Consider the following 23,734-nt stretch of genomic DNA (forward strand, 5'->3'; position numbering starts at 1 on the left):
GCAAAAAACCAAGCCATGGGCTCCGAGACAGGATTGTGTCAAGGCACAGATCTGGGGAAGGGTACCAAAAAATGTCTGCAGCATTGAAGGTCCCCAAGACCACAGTGGCCTTCATCATTCCTAAATGGATGAAGTTTGGAGCCAGCAAGACTCTTCCTAGAGATGGCCTGAGCAATAGGGGGAGAAGGGCCTTGGTCATGGAAGTGACCAAGGACCCGGTGGTCACTGACAGAGCTCCAAAGTTCCTCTGTGGAGATGAGAGAACCTTCATGAAGGACAATCATCTCTGCAGCATTCCACCAATCAGGCCTTTATGGTAGAGTGGCCAGACAGAAGCCACTCCTCAGTAAAAGGCACATAATAGCCCACTTGGAGTTTGCCAAAAGGCACCTAAAGACTGACCATGAGAAACAAGATTCTCTGGTCTGATGAAACCAAGATTGAACACTTTGGCCTGAATGCCAAGTGTCACATCTGGAGAAAACCTGTTACTATCCCTAAGGTGAAGCTTGGCAGTGGCAGCATCCTGCTGTGAGGATGTTTTTCTTCGGCAGGGACTGGGAGACTAGTCAGGATCGATGGCAAAGATGAACAATGATTAATTTCATATTTACTTTCAGTGTCCCTGTGTAGAATTTCCACGACAAGATGAAAGGAACAAAGTACAGAGAGATCCTTGATGAAAACCTGCTACAGAGCACTCAGGACCTCAGACGGTTCACCTTCCAACAGGACAACAACCCTAAGCACACAGCCAAGACAACCCTGGAGTGGCTTTGGGAGAAGTCTCGGAATGTCCGAGTGGCCCAGTCAGAGCCCGGATTTGAACCCGATAAATCATCTCTGGAGAGACCTGAAAACAGCTGTGCAGCGAAGCTCCCCCATCCAACCTGACAGAGCTCGAGAGGATCTGCAGAGAAGAATGAGAGAAACTCCCCATTTACAGGTATGCCGAGCTTGTAGCATCATACCAAAGAAGACTGGAGGGTGTAATAGCTGCCAAAGATGCTTCAACAAAGTACTGAGTGAAGGGTCATTTTTATACATTTAAAAATTCTAAAAGCCTGTTTTTGCTTCGTCATTATGGGGTATTGTGTGTAGATTGATTTGAATACATTTTAGAATAAGGCTGTAACGTAACAAACTGAAAAAAGTCAAAGGGCAACGTACTGAAGTACTTACTAAAGTAAAACTAAGCAATAAGGCCCAAGGGGGTGTGGTATATAGTCACCATTCCAGGCTAAGGGCTGTTCTTAAGCGTGATGGCACACAGAGTGCCCGGATACAGCCCTTAGCTGTGGTATATTGGAAATATACCAAACACCCGAGTTGCTTTACTGCTATTATAAACTGGTTACCAAGGTAATTAGAGCAGTAAAAAAGAAAGGTTTTGCCATACCCGTGGTATACGGTCTGATATACCACAGCTTTCAGCCAATCAGCATTCAGGGCTCAAACCACCCAGTTTATAATTAAAAACATACAAGCAATCCAAACACTAACAAAAGGGGTGTTGCAATGTTTAATAGTAGTTCCAAATGCCAGTTACAGGGAATGTGATTTGAGTAGTTAATTTAGACATTTATCATGAACCATCTTGCAACTAAAACATACCAACAACACAATTTAGATTGCTATGGAGTGTGACGTTTCGTCAGTTACTGCTTTGACATTGACTAGGCTATTAGTCTCTTTTCCCCCAAGAGGATATATTTTGGAATTGTCACTAATCTACAGTTCAAATCCCATTGCCTTATATTGTAGAGATTATATACCACACCTGTCTGAAATGGGTATCAGGGACACAAATTCAATTACAGGGGAGTAATGAGCAGACTGTCTCAGGGAATCAATGCAGGCAAACAGTAATGTCCAGTTGTCTCTGACTACAGCATATTATGGCAACAAGAGAACATGAAAAAGACACTTGTATTTCTGTACTTTATTACTAGTACGACCAGAGCTTCATGTAGGCCTAGATCTGAAAGCCTACAGAGCCATAACCCCCTCCCCCAAACAGCGGTCCCAACTTCCGTCACACAAATTAAGACGTTCACAAGAGATTACACTTAAGGAAAATAACTGAACAAAACAGCACATTTACTTTTAAAAACAGAAATGTCCAAATACTACAAAATTCTAAAATACATGGGCCGTAGTTACATCACACATTGAACTGGCACAACCCCCACTATAGTGCAGACAAAGCTATATTGATGAGACAGGCCAATAGATATAGCATTGACAATAACAGGCTCCCAAATGAGTTTCAAACATGTTATGCTAGACTATGAGGGGAAGGGTGTAGTTAGGGTTTATTCATTTTAGTCATATTTACAACCTTGACGTTATATAAATCACCATCATGGAAGACTAGAACATTCCCTTACTGCATGCATTGAGCATCCCTGAGAAATAGCGTCTCAAAATCATGTCGGACTGATTTAAGAATCAAAGATTTTAAATGAAAAGAATGCAACGATAAACACCCTGATGCAGACTTGACAGATAAACATAACTATGTATTAAAATAGAAGAAATATAGATAGTAGTGTTAAAAAAAATTTTTAAAATGTGAATCTTGTACAACAACAAAAAAATGCTGGGACACAAACGGCCACGAGTCCTATTGGGCTGCGTACAATTGGCCCAGTGTCGTCCGGGTTAGGGGAGGGTTTAGCTGGGGGTGTTTTACCTGGCTCATCACGCTCTAGCGACTCCTTCGCCTCGGACGTTAGCCGAACAGTGTTTCCCGCCGACACATTGGTGCAGCTGGCTTCCGGGTTAAGTGGGCAGGTGTTTAAGAAGCGCAGGTCATGTTTTAGAGGACACGCGACTCGACCTTCACCTCTCCCGAGACTGTTGGGGAGTTGCAGCGATGAGACAAGATCGAAATTGGGGAGAAAAATGCTGGGACTGAAGGTGCAGCGGTCACTCGGCCGTTTCACACAGTGTTGCGAGACGCTTCTGTGGAGAGCAATGTGAACATGAGTTTGATTTAACAGCTACTCTCAGCTTTTACAAAGAAAACCCATTTCAAACCAGCTAAATACACATGGCTAATGTTAGGCAATCATACAAACATATAAAGTGCTGTGAAAAAGCATTGCACATCGTTTACTGAATGTTAACGGATCTTCAACGAATATCAAATATTAGGTGAAGGGAACCTGAGCTTACAAAGAAAAGAAAGAAGCAGCTCAGTGTGATGTTCTCCTGCAGAATTCATGGTTCCTTCTTTTAAGGCAAGTCACCCAGGTCCCGAGGCAGCAAAGCTTCCTCAAATCCCACTACCACCACCATACTTGACTGTTGATGAGGTTCTTACTGTGAAATGCAGTGTTTGGTTTTCACCAGGCATAATGGGAACCATCTCATCCATAAAGTTGACTCAAGTTTGCCAAAACACACCCGGGTGGGTGATCAAGACTTTTGGAAGAATGTTGTATGGACAGATGGGTCCCATTATGCCTGGCAAAAAAACAAACACTGCATTCAAATCATATACGGGCTGCGTGGTGCGACTATAGGCTGTTGATTAGAGAAAGTAGTAAAAGAAGCTTGTGCTCTGGTCCTTGCCTCCAGGCTGCACAGCTGTTCTCTCATCAAGTGATCATATTTTACCCAGTCAGACTTCTCCATTTAATCTGGTCTTTAATATGTCAAATTAGTTTCGATTTAGAATGGCCAGTTAATCAAATGAGCAAGGGTAGAAAACAGTCATCCACGCTCAAATAGTGAATGGAGGCAGCACGCTTTCCAATGATGCCAGATAGACTACTTTGGTTTTATAAGGGGAGCTGTGCTTAATAGGAGCAGCCGAGAAATAAACACTGACTCCACACAACAACCACTGTTTGAAGAGCATGCATTCGCTTCGCGACAGGTGATATTCCGCCCAACCCTGTTCCTGCAGCTATACAGAGCTTCATTTGTGAAATCTGTTCTGGAACATTGATAGTAACATGTTTTCGCAACGGAACATATTTCACCAAACTGCTGACACTCCATCCACACACTAGATAAAGGAATGAAAGAGAGAAAGGGGCCGATGGAAAAGCATGGTGGTGAGATGTTCTTTAGTTATAAGGTAATGTGTCCGCGTTTTATGAAAACATAAAAAGAAATCCCTATTACTAGGCTATTCAAAATCAAATACAAATTCACTAGAATTGTAGGCTAACTGTAATCCACCCTGCACAATCAATGAACAGACAGCATCGACTAGTGCTATACATTCTCTACCAGACTCATGGATAGACATTTGAGTGTAGCATATATAACCAGTCCATCCAGTATGTATAATAATTACATTCCACACTCAAAAAGCCATTCCTCAAATTTGTTTCATTTTGGATGCTAGACCAATTATGTGCCAAAGACATCTTAAATCAGTTTTGTTTCATGTTTGTTTTCTGCCATGCATAATATGCAGTAGGCTAAGTATTGTATAAAAGCACAATTGTCATTTTTATTCAGAGTTCTCAGGCCTGGGCTCATAAGCCTATGCATAAGCTCTGGTTGTTTTGAATGAATCATCACCTTGAAAAACGTTGTCTATTTCCTTGTGTTAGGCTTTGAAACATCCAAACATGTTTTACACTGTTTCAACCTGCTGCTGAACTTCTTTCTCCAAATTGATCATCACAGTGAGGTGATTTTAAAAGCATGATACTATTTTGATAAGCGTTTGATGTGATTTTCGATTTCATTTGCATTGATGTCAGAGCGGTTAGAGGGACAGCCCAGAGTACCAGGCCATTAACGACCAGATGTTCGTCAGAGTACTTACCAACACATGTCCTGAGTGCATGACTCAGTCACGTGCAATTTAACTGCTTTCATGACTGCCGGTGTGGTAGTAATACGGTGACCGCGACAGCCCTAGTGAATACCATACCTGTAGCAGACGAATGCTCGTTATGGCCGTCTCATCCAGATGTCCCAGGTCCACAGTGTCCATCTGACTGGCCAGCAGCTGAATGCTCTGGAACCAAAAACTCTACGTCAGCAGATTAAAACTTATCGACACACAGGAAGTGTGTCAATTTCACTGCACATATCCGGTGTGTGACAATAAAACAATAATCAGGTTGACACATTTTACACAAGTAACATGAACACGCAAACAGTCAGAGGAGTTAGTGAGGGTATTTATCCAAGTCCGATGGTCACACATACTGTTCAGAAAGGACCAGTCTAAAACTGGAAGGCTGATGGCAGCCTGCTTACCACTCCGTTCCCCACAGGGACATTGATGACGATATCATTACTGCCTTCTGAGATGGGGGAGCCGTTGACCGAGATGCTGTACACCCTCTCCTTGTGGCGGGGTATCCTCGTCGCCGGGGTCTTGGGAAGCCTGAGGTATTTGACAACAAGTGAAGCAGTGTCCACTAGCACAGTGGTACCCAATGTTGATTTAGGGGCCTTCGTGTCCCGCCTGGAAAATGTAACTAGGGGAAAGACCGTTCTCTAACCACAAACCAGCTTTAGGAAACACTCGTTATGGACAAGCCGCAGGAAACCCAACTCATCTTATTAAAAACAGAACATCACCCACTGCCACTTTACCAGGGGTCGAAGCGTGGTGTGATGAGGGGGGTAGGGCCCATTGGGGAGCTGTCCAGCATGTTCCTAGTAGGAGTGACCAGTGGCTTCCTACTGGTCCTGAACACAAGTGGCAAATGAATATCAGAAAGTTATTTGCGTACATCCATAAAACACACACACCAACACATACAAAAATATTAGCAGATTTCGGCTGCGGAATGGGTCTTACTTTTTGATGGAGGTGTTCTGCTGGCTGACTGACAGTGCTTTGGCCCTCTTTGACAGAGGTTTCCTAGTTGATTTACCCTGAGAATTGGACCAAGTGGCAACAGTGCAGGTTTGAGTTAAACATGGTGCTGTACTAATACTGATATGGGCTATTGCTATAATTTGGAATAAAAATGTAAAAGCCTAAAGAAAGGAGGCTTTTGAGGACTACATTGAGTCTTCTGAAACTAAACACACGATAAGTCTCCTTAACCTTGCCAATGAATACGGCACTAACCTTCTTCCCTCTGGCCATAATAGTGTTCTCCTCATCCTCTGAACTTGTCCTGACTTCACCGCTTTTCGACATTACTGCAGTGGAGCAGAATAAGTTGAACATTCAGTGGGATCCCTTTGTTGCATTTCTCCTCAAGGCGAAGGTCGAGTCATGCGTCCTCTGAAACATGACCTACCTAACCGCGCTTCTTAACACCCGTCCACTTAACCCGAAAGCCAGCCGCACCAATGTGTCGGAGGAAACACTAACTGACGACCTAACCCGGGCGACGCTGGGCCAATTGTGCGACGCCCTATGGGACTCCCAGTCACAGCCAGTTGTGATACAGCCTGGGATCTAACCTGGGTCTGTAGTGACACCTCAAGCACTGCAACTTTTAAAATTGAACCTTTATCTACCTAGGAAAGTCAGTTAAGAAATTATTATTTTACAATGACGGTCTACCCGGCCAAACCCTCCCCTAATCCGGCCAATTGTTGCGCTGCCCTATGGGACTCCCAATCACGGCCAGTTGTGATACAGGCCGGGATCGAACCCGGGTCTGTAGTGACGCCTCTAGCACTGAGATGCAGTGCCTTTGACCGCTGCGCCACTCAGGAGGCCATCCAGTGGGATTCTAAAGAGTCACAGAAATATAACAACTGGTATGTAGTATAGCAAAGAGACTTGCCTTTTTTAGCAGTCTTAGGGAGAATAGTATGGACTTCAGCCATGATGCTCTCCACTTGTGCAGCCTCCTCTAATTTCTGGAAGTAGACAAATAGAGTGAACAGAGACTGTGTGGGTGGCACTTGATGTGTCAAAACCATGGCCAGACTTAACTGACAGTTGATGAAATATTCCATTTTAATTTATACTGAACAAAAATATAAAACATTCAAAGTTCTTCCCATGTTTCATGAGCGGAAATAAAAATACGATTTTCCATACGCACAAAAGGCTTCTAGAATTTTACACAAATGCTTACATCTGTTAGTGAGCATTTCTACTTGCCAAGATAATCCATCCACCTGATAGGTATGACATATCAAGAAGCTGATTAAACAGCATGATCATTACACAGGTGCACCTTGTGCCGGGGACAATAAAAAGCCACTAAAATGTGCAGTTGTGTACAGATATCTCAAGTTGAGGAAGCGTGCAATTGGCATACTGACTGCAGGAATGTCCACCAGAGCTGCTGACAGATAATTTAATGTTCATTTCTCTACCATAAGCCACCTCCAACGTTGTTTTTAATTATTTAGCAATATGTCCAACCGGCCTCACAACTGGCAGACCATGAGTAACCACTCTAGCCCAGGACCTCCACATCCGGCTTCTTCACCTGCGGATTAAACTGTGGGTTTACACAACCAAAGATGTTTCTTTCTCAGGGAAGCTCATCTGCGTGCTCGTCGTCCTCACCAGGATCTTGACCTGTCTGCAATTCTGCAACATAAACAACTTGAGTGGGCAAATGCTCACCTTCGATGGCCACTGGCACGCTGGAGAGGTGTGCCCTTTACGGATTAATCCCAGTTCCAACTGTACTGGGAAAATGGCTGATGTCAATGTTGTGAACAAAGTGCCCCATGGTATCGGTGGGGTTATGGTATGGGCAGGCGTAAGCTACGGACAACAAACACAATTGCATTTTAATTTGAATGGACAGAGATATGACGAGATCCTGGTGCCCATTGTCGTCCATGGCCTGCATACTCAGACATGTCACGCGTTGAGCATGTTTGGGATGCTCTGGATCGGCGTGTATGACAGCGTGTTCCAGTACCAGACAATATTCATTAACTTCGCACAGCCATTGAAGAGGTGTAAGACAACATTCCACAATCAACAGCTTGATTAACTATACGCAAAGGAGATGTCTTGCTGCATGAGGTAAATGGTGGTCACACTAGATACTGACTGGTTTTCTGATCCACGCCCTTGTTAGCAGTCAATCAGGAGATTAAGAGTCGACTCCCGTGGTGGTTTGTGCTCAGCCCTCTCTTTTCCCTGGATCAACACAGTTGAGTTATTCCTTGTTGTTCAAGACCAATTCATTCGGGTGCCGGCACCAAGTGTTAGCAGTTGATGTTACTCTTCAATAACACAGACCCCAATGCAAATCAGGGGGAGAAAAATAGGTTCATTCAAAAAAGGACAAATCATAGATGTTACGCTGAGAAGTAGATGTTCATTCTCCCCTTTCCTCAGTGATTCTCTCCACAGAACAAAGGGACGGGATGCATATTTATAACCCAACCCTAGCCTGTGGTTGACCAATTAGAATTCCTTGCAATAGCACTGGGCCAATGGCCAAATAACAAGTATCCCGTTTCAGGCTCAATGCCTTGACAATTCTCCCATGTCTCTGACCCGTTAACCATTAATTCCCTATTACAGAAAAAACACTATTTCCATTGATACCGTTAGTACCAGAGGTGGGACCAAGTCATTGTTTTTCAAGTAAGTCTCAAGTCTTGGCATGTCAAGAGAGGAAAGTCCGAGTCAAGTCTCAAGTCCTAAACTTAGAGTTTAGAGTCCTAAACAAGTCAATGTGCTCTTCAAATGTATTACCATTTCATATTTTTAACAAGAGTAATAGTTAGTATATTAGATTTACGCAACTCATGAATGCTTTAAAAAAATACCTATATACACACACTGCTCAAAAAAATTAAAGGGAACACTTAAACAACAATGTAACGCCAAGTCAATCACACTTCTGTGAAAACAAACTGTCCACTTAGGAAGCAACACTGACAAATTTCACATGCTGTTGTGCAAATGGAATAGATAACAGGTGGAGATTATAGGCAATTAGCAAGACACCCCCAATAAAGGAGTGGTTCTGCAGGTGGTAACCACAGACCACTTCTCAGTTCCTATGCTTCCTGGCTGATGTTTTGGTCACTTTTTGAATGCTGACAGTGCTTTCACTCTAGTGGTAGCATGAGACGGGGTCTACAACCCACACAAGTGGCTCAGGTAGTGCAACTCATCCAGGATGGCACATCAATGCGAGCTGTGGCAAGAAGGTTTGCTGTGTCTGTCAGCATAGTGTCCAGAGCATGGAGGCGCTACCAGGAGACAGGCCAGTACATCAGGAGACGTGGAGGAGGCCGTAGGAGGGCAACAACCCAGCAGCAGGACCGCTACCTCCGCCTTTGTGCAAGGAGGAGCACTGCCAGAGCCCTGTAAAATGACCTCCAGCAGGCCACAAATGTGCATGTGTCTGCTCAAACGGTCAGAAACAGACTGCATGAGGGTGGTATGAGGGCCTGACGTCCACAGGTGGGGGTTGAGCTTACAGCCCAACACTGTGCAGGACGTTTGGCATTTGCCAGAGAACACAAACATTGGCAAATTCGCCACTGGCGCCCTGTGCTCTTCACAGATGAAAGCAGGTTCACACTGAGCACGTGACAGACGTGCCAGTCTGGAGACGCCGTGGAGAACGTTCTGCTGCCTGCAACATCCTCTAGCATGACCGGTTTGGCAGTGGGTCAGTCATGGTGTGGGGTGGCATTTCTTTGGGGGGGCCGCACAGCCCTCCATGTGCTCACCAGAGGTAGCCTGACTGCCATTAGGTACCGAGATGAGATCCTCAGACCCCTTGTGAGACCATATGCTGGTGCGGTTGGCCCTGGGTTCCTCCTAATGCAAGACAATGTGGCTGGAGTGTGTCAGCAGTTCCTGCAAGAAGAAGGCATTGATGCTATGGACTGGCCCGCCCGTTCCCCAGACCTGAATCCAAGGGAGGAGATCCCTCAGGAGACCATCCGCCACCTCATCAGGAGCACCCCAGGCATTGTAGGGAGGTCATACAGGTATGTGGAGGCCACACACACACACTATTGAGCCTCAGTTTGACTTGTTTTAAGGACATTACATCAAAGTTGGATCAGCCTGTAGTGTGGTTTTCCACTTTAATTTTGAGTGTCACTCCAAATCCAGACCTCCATGGGTTGATAAATTTGATTTCCATTGATAATTTGTGTGATTTTGTTGTCAGCACATTCAACTATGTAAAGAAAAAAGTATTTAATAGAATATTTCATTCATTCAGATCTAGGATGTGTTATTTTAGTATTCCCTTTATTTTTTTGAGCAGTGTATTTATTAATTTCCAAATAAACGTTATATTTCCATAGAAATACATGGGTAGCCATGAGAAAGCCCCCCCCCCGAATAGTGATCGACTATGGAGGATCGCATTCGCCCAACCGTAACACACACACACACATTCCCTCTCTGTGTGGTTACAGTAGGCTAACGCATGTCAATGGTTTTAGGAACAGCAGTACCATCAGGCAGGATTTAGGCTACCAACTGCCTAGCCAGTTGTAGCTCAATCTTGGGTGCAATGATCACGTTCCCACACTGACTGAATGTGTGGCGGCTCATTGATTTAACGTTAAGTTATGCTACACTAGCAAAGTTATATACATAGCTGTCGGCTATATTAGCCACGATTTACCCTTCTTTGTGCAGCTTCAAATGTTGAACAAAGTTGGTTGTCTGTCATTTTCTTCCCGCATGTTTTGCAAGTTGCAATCCATTTTTTTTGTTGATACACTGTCATCTTTATATCCGAAAATAATCATTTAGGGTATCATCTTTCCAAGGGATCCATCTGAATTCACCCGCCGACGTTCCTCTGCACTACCATGCACAACTTTTTCTCAGCTAGCACAATTTGATTGGCTGCTGTCCGATTCAAACTGTAATCCATTAAATGAAGAGTTGATGCGCTGCACACTTTTTTTAAAAATAGCATTATTTTTAATATTTGGGCTTGGAGAGGGTATCAAGTCAGTTTGAGTCATAAGGCTCAAGTCCAAGTTCAGTCACGAGTCATTGGTGTTAAAGTTAAAGTCGAGTTGCAAGTCATCATATTTGTGACTCGAGTCCACCTCTGGTTAGTACCCTCTTGACCGTTAGTACTCTGCGTTGTGTATTATTTTCTAAAAATTCTTACACCCCTACCTTTTTTTAAAAAGGTACCTGTGACCAACAGATGCATATTTGTATTCCCAGTCATGTGAACTCCATTGATTAAGGCCTTTACCAATTTATTTCAATTGACTGATTCTCATATGAACTGTAAAATCTTCAATTGTTAAGTTTATATTTTGGTTCAGTGTAGAAAACTCACCTTGACATCCTCCACCGGTGACTTTGGTTTCTCTGACCCTGAGGGGATAAAGGAGACGTTTTATCTGACAAACGTACACAACATACGCTACATGACCAAAAGTATGTGGACACATACTCGAACATCTCATTCCAAAATCATGGGCATTAATATGGAGGAGGTCTCCCCTTTGCTGCAATAACAGCCCCCACTCTTCTGGGAAGGCTTTCCACTAGATGTTGGAACACTGCTGCGGGAACTTGCTTCCATTCAGCCACAATAATTAGTGAGGTCGGGCAATTAGGCCCAACATTTTATCCCAAAGGTGTTTGATGTGGTTAAGTTCAGGGCTCTGTGCAGGCCAGTCAAGATCTTCCACACCGGTCTCAACAAACCATTTCTGTATGCACCTCGCTTTGTATACAGGGGCATTGTCATGCTGAAACAGAAAAGCGCCTTCCCCAAACTGTTGCCACAAAGTTGGAAGGACAGAATCATCTAGAATGTCATTGTATGCTGTAACGTTAAGATTTCCCTTCACTGGAACAAAGGGACCTAGCTCAAACCATTAAAAACAGCCCCAGACCAATATTCCTCCACCACACTTTACAGTTGGCACTATGCATTCAGGCAGGTAGCATTCGCCTGGCATCCGCCAAACCCAGATTAGTCCATCGGACTGTCAGATTCTGAAGAGTGATTCATCACTCCAGAGAACGAGTTTCCACTACTCCAGAGTTAAATGGCATTGCACATGGTGAAATTAGGCTTATGTGCGGCTGCTCGGCCATGGAAACCCATTCATGAAGCTTCCGACGAACATTTTTTGTGCGGACGCTGCTTCCAGAGGCAGTTTGGAACTCGGTAGTGAGTTTTGCAACCGAGGAAAGACCATTTTTACGCCCTTCAGCGGGCCTGTTCTGAGCTTGTGTGCCCTACCACTGCGCAGCTGAGCTGTTGTTGCTCCTAGACATTAACTTCACAATAACAACACTTACAGTTGACCTGGGCAACTTAACCAAGGTAGAATTTTGACAACCTGACTTGTTGGAAAAGTTGCATCCTATGACGCTGCCACGTTGAAAGACACTGAGCTCTTCAGTAAGGCCATTCTTCTGCCAATGTTTGTCAATGGAGATTGCATGGCTGTGCGCTCGATTTCACTTTATTTTAAGAATGTGAAAAGTCAGAAGAAGAGTAGAGAGTGATTTATTTCAGTTTTTATTTCTTTCATCACATTCCAAGTGGGTCAGATATTTACATACACTCAATTAGTATTTGGTAGCATTGCCTTTAAATTGTTGAACTTGGGTCAAACGTTTTGGGTAGCCTACCACAAGCTTCCCACAATAAGTTGGGTGAATTTGGCCCACTCCTCCTGACAGAGGTGGTATGACAGTCAGGTTTATAGGCCTCCTTCCTTGCAGACACTTTTTCAGTTACACCCACAACTTTTCTATAGGATTAAGGTCAGAGCTTTGTGATGGCCACTCCAATATTTTGACTTTGTTGTCCTGCTCAAATAAATGAAGGGAACACTAAAATAACACATCCTAGATCTGAATGAATGAAATATTCTTATTAAATACTTTTTCTTTACATAGTTGAATGTGCTGACAAAATCCTTACGTGCCTGTATGGTCTCCTGAGACCTCCCTACAATGCCTGGGCATGCTCCTGATGAGGTGGCGGATGGTCTCTGAGGAAGTCCGCCAACTCCTGGACAGTCAGCCATTTTGCCACAACTTTGGAAGTATGCTTGGGGTCATTGTCCACTTGGAAGACCCATTCACGACCAAGCTTTAACTTTCTGACTGATGTCTTGAGTTGTTGCTTCAATATAGCAACATCATTGTACTTCTTCATGATGCCATCTATTTTGTGAAGTGTACCAGTCCCTCCTGCAGCAAAGCACCCCCACAACATGGTGCTACCACCCCCATGTTTCACGGTTGGGATGGTGTTCTTTGCTTGCAAACCAGCATTTGGTCTCCCCTGAGGATCTTTCATAAGTTAAAGCTTGGTCATGCTGGAGGAAATGGGTATTCCACTCAGTGCCTCTGGACAATGACCCCAAGACCTCAGAAAAAACAATTGTAGACCTCCACAAGTCTGGTGGCAAAAATGGCTGTATAAACAATAAGGACAACAAAGTCAAAGTACAAATTCCCAGAACAGCAGCAATGGCCATGACCTCGATCCTATAGACCAGCTCTGTCAGGAGGAACGGACCAAAATTCACCCAACTTGTGGGAAGCTTGTGGAAGGCTACCAGAAACATTTGACCCAGGTTAAACAATTTAAAGTCAATGCTACCAAATACTAATTGAGTGTATGTAAACTTGTGACCCACTGGGAATGTGAAAGAAAGAACATTTTAAATAAATCACTACTATTATTCTGACATTTCACATTCTTAAAATAAAGTGCTGATCCTAACTGACCTAAGACAGGGACTTTTTACCAAGATTAAATGTCAGGAATTGTGAAAAACTGAGTTTAAATGCTAAGGTGTATGTAAACTTCCGACTTCAACTGTGTGTGTGTGTGACACACAAAAAAAGTATCTCTAACCAACCTTTCCCATGTGGTTGTCATCAGGTGCATGAGTCTTCACCTAACTTACCACAATGCTCAAGCCAGTTCATCTGCCTCACTGCTTTAGGCAGCTTGATCACAGCCATGTTGAAGAAGTTGTCTGCATCTTTCAGGAGGCTGTTTGTCCTCTCCTTCAGCCTTTCAACTACAGCTTTCACTGAAAATAAAACGTAAGTATAACTTCTCCAACCCCACGTTAACATTCACATAATGTCTAACAGCCAAATTGCATATACATGCTCTTTGTCATTGGTCCATACCCTCACTGTCGAAATCTTCGAGAAAAGCCTCCAATTTGTCCAACTTGGGGTTCTTACGTTGTTTGGTCGTCTTCTTTGGTCGTCCCATTGTGACTCTGTGCATTGGTACCAACAGTAAATTGGTGCTTGGGCTAGTCAAGCAGCTAAAATGTTGCTAGTAGTAACTAATGTTAGCTAGCCCTTTTTGAACTATTCAGGCATCATGAGCTAGTTAACTTTACATGATTTAGCCAGATTGAAACTGCTCCGTTGCAAAAGTCCCTGTTTCACTTCAGATTTGAAATACATAAAATGCAATGGTATTCTAAACATTGAGGTTAACTGTTTGACATATTTAATTTCATTATGATTTACCCGGTGACGGTATTTTTTTTCTTTCCTAGTTAGAAACGTAATTCTGCTGCTCCCTCTCTTTCCAGCTGGAGAAATTTTAAAATGTCCACGCAGACGCAGAATGTGTCAGAGATCAGCCAATAAGGATACGCTTTACTCTGACGTCATTTTGGAACCATTTTAACCTATCATTTCGAAGAACGTCCATGTTTAGATCACTTGACCGGAAATGTAATAAAATTAACGTGAGGAGGTACAAATGTTGACTGGAAAACTTAAGTGACAGTCATTTTTGAAGGGCATCGTCTGTTTTTAGATTAAGTTGAATGTTTTATTTATTTAGCTGTGTATCAGATTTATTCCAGCAAATAATTTCGTTGTCGCTGTCTTTTTTCACCAGCCACATGGCTTTCGCTGTTCTGAGTTGTAAGGTGTGTTAAAACTAAACTAGCTAGCCAAATGTCGAAGTCTGTGTTATTTTCGGTTTACCAAACATTTAAAAAATGTTTTCAAATCTTGGCGAACAATCAGAAAGTATGGAATTCAGTTTTGGCTGAATGCAAGCCTTTAATGGTTTCACTTGGAAACCTCGAAGAGCAGTTGAGGGCGTTTCAAAAGGTCCAAATCGCCAACACCCCTCTTCACACCTTTCCTGATCTGCACCAGCGTCTTCACTTCAAGCTCATACAGGCAGTGGACATAGTTTTGGGAAAACTCACTGACAAAATGTAAGATAAAATGGTAGCTCACTCCATAAACTCTTTAAAATAGTGCAGAGAAAGCTTGAACACATTTTTGAAACCAAAAATGACTCATATTTCTTACAGGTGTTCTCTCCAGTCTGTGCGAGATGCTATCAGTAATCAGGTGTCTGGTGCGTTCCAGTTGTATGAGCAGAATATAAGCAGCCTTGACCTAGCTACCTGCACCCAGAGATCTGCAGTCGCTCCATCCATCGCTGACATGTTGGAGTGGCTTCAGGATGCGGAGCGTTTCTATCGTCAACAGTATCCTTTCCTGTGTCACTGTATTACTGTACCAGTACTAGGGGTGCGCAATACATCTATTGTGGGCATGCCTCTCGACTGCATACTGCTGAGGAAGGCTTGGAGCTGAAACGCATCAATTCAGTGTGTGGCATTACACATTTTGAAATCTACCATTTGGAAAAGGTCCTATTGTTGATTTGTGTGAGAAAGATAGTTTTCCTCATCTACATGTACAGGTTTCTGAGAAGAAAGAACTTGCTGCTGACACTGAGGGCTGATGACCTCTCCCTTCTGCAAACTGCTCCCAAGAGATGGGAGTCCCTGGAAACACCCAGTGGAGAGGAGAGCATATCAGGTAAACCTTTTAATGGTGCTCTATTTTCTGTATATACAGTGCTTTCAGGAAGTATTCACACATCTTGACTTTTTATACATTTTGTTGTGATACAATGTGGGATAAAAATTGATGTAATTGTACTTTTTTTTTGTCAAAGGTCTACACAAAATACTCTGTCAAAGACAAATAAATTATAAAATGAAATAAAAATACTTTATGGAAAATTAAACACTAATATATCTTCATTAGATAAGTATTCAACCCCCTGTTTCAATACATTTTATAATCATTTTTGGCAGCGATTGCAGAAGTGAGTCTTTCTGGGTATGTCTCTAAGAGCTTTGCACACCTGGATTGTACAATATTTGCACGTTATTCTTTAGAAAATTCTTCAAGCTCTGTCATGATCAAATCAAATGTATTTATATAGCCCTTCGTACATCAGCTGATATCTCACAGTGCTGTACAGAAACCCAGCCTAAAACCCCAAACAGCAAGCAATGCAGGTGTAGAAGCACGGTGGCTAGGAAAAACTCCCTAGAAAGGCCAAAACCTAGGAAGAAACCTAGAGAGGAACCAGGCTATGTGGGGTGGCCAGTCCTCTTCTAGCTGTGCCGGGTGGAGATTATAACAGAACATGGCCAAGATGTTCAAATGTTCAGAAATGACCAGCATGGTCAAATAATAATAAGGCAGAACAGTTGCAACTGGAGCAGCAGCACGGCCAGGTGGCCTGGGGACAGCAAGGAGTCATCATGTCAGGTAGTCCTGAGGCATGGTCCTAGGGCTCAGGTCCTCCAAGAGAGAATTAGAGAGAGGACACTTAAATGCACACAGGACACTGAATAGGACAGGAGAAGTACTCCAGATATAACAAACTGACCCTAGCCCCCCGACACAAACTACTGCAGCATAAATACTGGAGGCTGAGACAGGAGGGGTCAGGAGACACTGGCCCCATCCGAGGACACCCCCGGACAGGGCCAAACAGGAAGGATATAACCCCACCCATTTTGCCAAAGCACAGCCCCCACACCACTAGAGGGATATCTTCAACCACCAACTTACCATCCTGAGACAAGGCTGAGTATAGCCCACAAAGATCTCCGCCACGGCACAACCCAAGGGGGGGTGCCAACCCAGACAGGAAGATCATATCATTGACTCAACCCACTCAAGTGACGCACCCCTCCTAGGGACGGTATGAAAGAGACCCAGTAAGCCAGTGACTCAGCCCCTGTAATAGGGTTAGAGGCAGAGAATCCCAGTGGAAAGAGGGGAACCGGCCAGGCAGAGACGGCAAGGGCGGTTCGTTGCTCCAGAGCCTTTCCGTTCACCTTCCCACTCCTGGGCCAGACTACACTCAATCATATGACCCACTGAAGAGATGAGTCTTCAGTAAAGACTTAAAGGTTGAGACCGAGTTTGCGTCTCTTACATGGGTAGGCAGACCATTCCATAAAAATGGAGCCCCCTTTGAGAAAGTTTGCTTAGAAATTCGAGGGGCAATTAGGAGGCCTGCGTCTTGTGACCGTAGCGTACGTGTAGGTATGTACGGCAGGACCAAATCAGAGAGATGGGTAGGAGCAAGCCCATGTAATGCTTTGTAGGTTAGCAGTAAAACCTTGAAATCAGCCCTTGCCTTGACAGGAAGCCAGTGTAGGGAGGCTAGCACTGGAGTAAAATGATAATTTTTTGGTTCTAGTCAGGATTCTAGCAGCCGTATTTAGCACTAACTGAAGTTTATTTAGTGCTTTATCCGGGTAGCTGGAAAGTAGAGCATTGCAGTAGTCTAACCTAGAAGTGACAAAAGCATGGATACATTTTTCTGCATCATTTTTGGACAAAGTTTCTGATTTTTGCAATGTTACGTAGATGGAAAAAAAGCTGTCCTTGAAATGGTCTTGATATGTTCTTCAAAAGAGAGATCAGGGTCCAGAGTAACGCCAAGGTCCTTCACAGTTTTATTTGAGAAGACTGTACAACCATTAAGATTAATTGTCAGATTCAACAGAAGATCTCTTTTGTTTCTTGGGACCTAGAACAAGCATCTCTGTTTTGTCCGAGTTTAAAAGTAGAAAGTTTGCAGCCATCCACTTCCTTATGTCTGAAACACATGCTTCTAGCGAGGGCAATTTTGGGGCTTCACCATGTTTTATTGAAATGTACAGCTGTGTGTCATCCGCATAGCAGTGAAAGTTAACATTATGTTTTCGAATGACATCCCCAAGAGGTAAAATGTATAGTGAAAACAATAGTGGTGCTAAAACGGAACCTTGAGGAACATCGAAATTTACAGTTGATTTGTCAGACAAACCATTCACAGAGACAAACTGATATCTTTCCGACAGATAAGATCTAAACCAGGCCAGAACTCGTCCGTGTAGACCAATTTGGGTTTCCAATCTCTCCAAAAGAATGTGGTGATCGATGGTATCAAAAGCAGCACCAAGGTCTAGGAGCACGAGGACAGATGCAGAGCCTCGGTCTGATGCCATTAAAAGGTAATTTACCACCTTCACAAGTGCCAACAGCCTTTTCTAAAAATTGAGAGGAATGGAAGATTCGATATAGGCCGATAGTTTTTATATTTTCTGGGTCAAGGTTTGGCTTTTTCAAGAGAGGCTTTATTACTGCCACTTTTAGTGAGTTTGGTAAACATCCGGTGGATAGAGAGCCGTTTATTATGTTCAACATAGGAGGGCCAAGCACAGGAAGCAGCTCTTTCAGTAGTTTAGTTGGAATAGGGTCCAGTATGCAGCTTGAAGGTTTAGATGCCATGATTATTTTCATCATTGTGTCAAGAGATATAGTACTAAAACACTTGAGCGTCTCTCTTGATCCTAGGTGGTTGTTGATCATTGCTAGATAGTCATTTTCAAGTCTTGTCATAGATTTTCAAGCCAATTTTAGTCAAAACTGTAATTAGGCCACTCAGAACATTCAATGTCATCTTGGTAAGTAACTCCAGTGTATATTTGGCCTTGTGTTTTAGGGTATTGTCCTTCTGAAAGAGGAATTTGTCTCCCAGTGTCTGTTGGAAAACGGACTGAACCAATTTTTTAAAATCTAGGATTTTGCCTGTGCTTAGCTCTTTCTTTTTATCCCCCAAAAACCTTCCTAGTCCTTGCCGATGACAAGCATATCATAACATGATGCAGCCACCACCATACTTGAAAATATGGAGCGTGGTACTCACTGATGTATTGGATTTGCCCCAAACATAACGCTTTCTATTCAGGACAAAAATGTAATTTCTTCGCCACAGTTTTTGCCGTACTACTTTAGTGCCTTATTGCAAACAGGATGCATGTTTTGTATTATGTACAGGCTTTCTTCTTTTCACTGTCATTTATGTTAGTATTGTGGAGTAACTACAATGTTGCTGATCCATCCTCAGTTATCTCCTATCACAGCCATTAAACTCTTAACTGTTTTAAAGTCACCATTGGCCTCATGGTGAAATCCCTGAGTGGTTTCCTTCCTCTTTGGCGACTGAGTTAGGAAGGACGTCTGTATCTTTGTAGTGACTGGGTGGATCGATACACCATCCAAAGTGTAGTTAATAACTGCACCATGCTCAAAGGGATATTTCATTTCTGTTGTTTTTTTTTTACCAATCTACCAATAGGTGCCCTTCTTTGCGAGGCATTGGGAAATCTCCCTGGACTTTGTGCTTGAATCTGTGCTTGAAATTCCCAGCACGACTGAGGGACCTTACATATTGCGCACAGAGTCCATGCAACTTATTATGTGACTTGTTAAGCACATTTTTACTTCTGAATACCAGGCTTGCGATCACAAAAGGGTTGAATACTTATTGGCTCAAGACATTTCAGCTTTTAATTTTTCATTCATTTGTAAACATTTCTAAAAACAATTCCTCTTTGACATTATTGGGTGTTGAGTGACACAATCTCAATTTAATCCATTTCAAATTCAGTCTGAAACACAATGAAATGTGGAAAAAGTCTAGGGGTGTGAATACCTTCTGAAGGCACTGTAATTACCCTCACCGAATGTAATAAACTCATGTAGTTGTTCTGCATACTCTTTCAGATACACTGTTTAAAGTGTCCTTTTTCATTGAGTCTCAGTGAAAGAGAACTACCAGGATGTCTGCAAGATGACTACCCGGTGGATGTGATTGTCCACTTTCAGATGGTCTACAATAACAGGACTCCGTAATGGGTTGAAGAGTAAAAGAACAAACTGGGGTCAGGTTGATCTTGACTTGGATGTGTCAGCCCTGATCGGTGCAGAGCACCTGACTGGACTGGATGTGGACAAAGGAGAGGACTGAACAAGGCAGAGGACAGAGCGTCAGTTACCATTCTAGCTCAGGTCTTTGCTGTTGTATCACTGTTGACTTCTAAGCAACAAAAAAAATGTATTGCGGACAAACATTTGAAATGTCATGGAGTATATGACAAATAATAAATAACTTTTGTTTATACCTCTCTTGCTCCAACTCTCTGTTTTATTCAGGATCCCATTTCCTCATTTTGCTAACCTGAAAGATAAAATGAATTTGACAGGAACTCCAACAGCCTATAGGAGGGCTAGATTGAGCCATCGTTATATTACCCAAGGTCAGAGCAACAGGAACACATTTGGAGTTGTGCACAGTTGAACATTTAGCACAGATATGAGGCCCCCAATACTCTGGGCAAACAATGAAAAAAGATCAGTTTGTCATGAACTAAACATATGTAAAAACATAACACCCTTGGGAAAATCTGTTTATTCTTTTACAATTTTGACTTATTCAAACTCCATTACATAGTCATGAGACAAAATCTGTGAAGTAATTTAACAGACATCTGAGAAGAATTGTGAAAGAAATCAATAAAATCTTCACAACACAAGGCACACAAAACAAATATCTTAAAGATGTTTATGTTGATTGATGTCGTGTCTTCCAGGCATTCGCTGAAGTATTGTGAGCTGTCTGTGCACTAATACTATATATCACAATGTAATGTGTATTGTAGTCAATAAATACATTAGAATACAAATTAGGTGAATAATGATAGGCATAATGGAAAGTCTCAAACAATATGTAGAGATGAATATGTACAAATACATTTGAAACATTAGTTCCAATAAATAAAAATGCATCAGGTTCACAGTAAAAGAGTGAAAGATCACTGCAGAGTAGAGCTTCAAATCCAATGCTTCCCATCTTCAAAACCTTCCAAGTCACAACTCCTCACCCCCACTCACAGTCCAAAAATGATTTCCTTTGCCTGCCTTCTACTTCCTCTTCTCAACCTTGCTCCTTCCCATACTCCAATTCATACAATTATATTCACACATTTTCTCTGACTACACATATTCTTTCAGGGGCACGCTGTTAGAGGTGATAGGTTTCGGAGGATCAGGTGCGAGGGGGGAGGGGCGCAAGTTAGGAAAGCTCCGGCCCATGTATCCACGGCGGTACTCCCCTCCTCCCCTCTCAATATGGGGACAGGTGCTGCTCAGCACGGCCCCGCTGATTATCAGAATAACTGCAGATGCCCAACCCAGGTAGATCGCCTGGCCAAGCTCTCGCTTGTACATGACAGGCACGTTGGGGTTGTAGAAGTCCTGGACCACCGTGTTGGCGGTCCAGGAGACGGGCACCAGCACACACAGGCCCGTCAGGATGAATAGCACGCCGCCGGAGAGGGCAATGCCCGCCTTGGCGCGACGGTCGTCGCCAGCGCATGTGGTGCACTTCATGCCGCAGCAGGACACGGTGCAGGACAACCAGCCCAGGAAGATGGCCACACACATGAGGGCACGTGCTGCCTGGAGGTCCGGGGGCAGAGCCAGCATGGAGTCGTAGGTCTTGCACTGCATGTGGCCCGTGGTCTGGTAGATGCAGCTCATCCAGATGCCCTCCCACTTGATCTCGGAGGTGAGGATGTTGCTGCCGATGAAGGCTGACACCTTCCACTGAGGCAAGGCCGTCACAGCAATGGCCATGACCCAACCTGTCACCGCGCAGGTGAAGCTGATCAGCTGCATGCCTGTGTTGACCATGATGGCCGCTCTCGATGTCTTCTGACCACCTGAAACTGACCTTTAAAACTCTTGTCTATGTCCTCTTTCTCACTTCAAGGCCCACTCCTTTGCTCCACCTGCTCTCTCTGTCTGGGCCTTTCACAATCCTGAATTTGAGTCACTCACTGTCCTGTCTTAAACTACCTTCCCTTCTCAAGCTTCTTATGTCTCTGTGTTTCTTTCCAACATCTAGTCAGATGTCTTCAACTCAGCGTTTTTCTACTTTTTCCCCCCCCGGTGATAGTCTTCTCTTCCTCCACCACCATCCGTCACTCCTAGCTCTCTTACTTTCCCCCTCTTTCAAACGGATGAATTATTGAAGAGTCAATAGCTGTGCAGCCGCTAGTGGCAGCTCACCTGTTTTTGATTGATCGAGCTTCAGAAACGGCACCATCAGGCCTAGTGGGTTTGTGGCTAGGGTATAATTGATGTCATCCACTTCTGTCAGCAGCTCTGGCCCTCTAACTTCACACGATCCCAAAAGCGCTGAGCTGATCTAGGTGTAGCCTTACCTAGATACGTCAGGCTGATCAAATCTGATACTCGATTCGCTGGGAGTAAAAAACAACTGATACAGTCATCTATGAGCAAAAAGGTCCAGAGAAGATAAACAAAACATGAACCGATGTCTTGATAAAACACAAATAGGCCTTTGTCCATTTATGTCCTTTGTCCAAGTTCATCCTAAATTAGCCTCCAAATGAACCAAAGCTTGATGGTTGATGCCAAAGTTGTTTCACCGCTAAAGCTTAAAATGTGTTATGATGGTGTCTTAAAGAACACAGCCTTGGAGAGTGAAGAGGCATCTGTCGCTGGCGCCTGTTGAAGTGTCTTCGTCACAATGCTCACAAAGGGCTCAGAGCCTGCCGAGCCACTTCAGACTCGACGCAGGTTCAGCTTGCTGCCCTCCCCCCCACGCACGCAAACCCAAATGAGTCAGTCCAATCTGGGTGTTAGGGTATAGATAGCCGGCCAGACCACTTAGTCAAACTGTCAGGTAAGTGGAATAGTACGTCCGTCCCTCCCATCTTCAGAACAACCTCAGTTTTACCGTCAACCTGTGAGAGCAACACCGTGTATGGAAAGAGAAGGGGAACTCAACAGTACAGGGGGAGGGAGAGGGGGGCGTCTGTAGGCGGATCAATTAATACAAAGATAATCAAGGGGGCCTCTACAATGGGGCTTAAATGCTCTGCTTTGCGCTACATGGCTAAATGAGCTTTTACAACTCTGCTTTTTGTCTGGGGGTGCTGCAGTGAAATGGAGAAATGGCCAAAAAAATAAAAATAAAGGCAGCTAGGTGGAGTGACTATTGTTTGCAAGCAGAATGAATCAGACTACAAAGCAGAAACCCCCAAGTGAGAAATACAGGTCAGGTGTAAGCATTCACTCTCCATCTAAGGGATGGAGAAAAGTGGTGTCTCCTTAAATTTACTCACAAAAAAATAAAGTGCAGCGAGTGTCATTTTTCCATTGAGATCGTCTGTTTCTTCTCATTCAAGAGAGATTGAATCAATGTCTATGGTCACAAAGCACTGGTCTTCCATATCAAGGGCTGATATCCCATCTTGTGGATTATATCAATGGATTTACATTGTTAACAGTGTGACTGACGGAGAACAAATTCTTTATTTTGCTTATCAGCTGTTCGTTTCTGATCTCCTCGCTCACCACATCTCATTGAACCTTGGTGTGCTGATTAATTCAATAGTATGGTAACAAGATCTGCGGTTCGAGTTCCCTTTCTCGTGCGAGTGTGACCTCTCCTTGGCAACGGTGGTCATGACAACAGCACGGGACACAGGAAATGGAATAGGAGGGGCAGTGATACAAGAGGGGGAAAGGGGGAGGGAGGATGGGGATGCACAGGCTGTCCATTGTGAATGAGACATATTGGCCCATGGTACTGCATATGATGAATACCACATCGTAAATGAAGGCGGAAATCCACCGGAATCATTAGAATACATGAAAGTCTAAATAAATGTTTGA

At 43.6% G+C, this 23,734-nt stretch overlaps 3 protein-coding genes across 5 annotated transcripts; 1 reads left to right on the plus strand and 2 right to left on the minus strand.

The window, feature by feature from the left end:
• Nucleotides 1–1,509: 1,509 nt before the first annotated feature.
• LOC112229916 (borealin-like) lies at nucleotides 1,510–14,500 on the minus strand. 2 transcript variants are annotated; one of them, XM_024396062.2, is made up of 11 exons: nucleotides 14,390–14,500; nucleotides 14,036–14,130; nucleotides 13,804–13,932; nucleotides 11,199–11,236; nucleotides 6,729–6,804; nucleotides 6,059–6,132; nucleotides 5,783–5,859; nucleotides 5,575–5,670; nucleotides 5,233–5,362; nucleotides 4,901–4,987; nucleotides 1,510–2,967 (listed from the first exon to the last, which is right to left on the minus strand). In XM_024396062.2, exons 2-11 carry the CDS (start codon nucleotides 14,121–14,123, stop codon nucleotides 2,932–2,934), a joined length of 831 nt encoding a protein of 276 aa, XP_024251830.1. In that variant the 5' UTR covers nucleotides 14,124–14,130; nucleotides 14,390–14,500; the 3' UTR covers nucleotides 1,510–2,931. The 2 variants fall into 2 exon arrangements, with proteins under 2 accessions (XP_024251830.1, XP_024251829.1); XM_024396061.2 differs by having other exon boundaries at nucleotides 14,036–14,491.
• A 76-nt stretch (nucleotides 14,501–14,576) lies between these two features.
• Nucleotides 14,577–20,150, plus strand: c19h1orf109 (c19h1orf109 homolog (H. sapiens)). Of its 2 annotated transcripts, none has more exons than XM_024396065.2 (4): nucleotides 14,577–15,096; nucleotides 15,196–15,375; nucleotides 15,594–15,712; nucleotides 19,754–20,150. In XM_024396065.2, the coding sequence occupies exons 1-4, from the start codon at nucleotides 14,828–14,830 to the stop codon at nucleotides 19,792–19,794; spliced, it is 609 nt and encodes a 202-aa protein (XP_024251833.1). In that variant the 5' UTR covers nucleotides 14,577–14,827; the 3' UTR covers nucleotides 19,795–20,150. The 2 variants fall into 2 exon arrangements, with proteins under 2 accessions (XP_024251833.1, XP_024251834.1); XM_024396066.2 differs by lacking the exon at nucleotides 19,754–20,150 and adding an exon at nucleotides 18,046–18,088.
• Nucleotides 20,151–20,423: 273 nt separating this feature from the next.
• LOC112229917 (claudin-9) lies at nucleotides 20,424–22,788 on the minus strand. Its single transcript, XM_024396064.1, has one exon. It carries the CDS (start codon nucleotides 21,719–21,721, stop codon nucleotides 21,023–21,025), a length of 699 nt encoding a protein of 232 aa, XP_024251832.1. The 5' UTR covers nucleotides 21,722–22,788; the 3' UTR covers nucleotides 20,424–21,022.
• Between the last annotated feature and the right edge of the window lie 946 nt (nucleotides 22,789–23,734).

The sequence above is a fragment of the Oncorhynchus tshawytscha genome, linkage group LG31 (assembly GCF_018296145.1).
Source record: "Oncorhynchus tshawytscha isolate Ot180627B linkage group LG31, Otsh_v2.0, whole genome shotgun sequence".
Taxonomy (NCBI): Eukaryota; Metazoa; Chordata; class Actinopteri; order Salmoniformes; family Salmonidae; genus Oncorhynchus; species Oncorhynchus tshawytscha.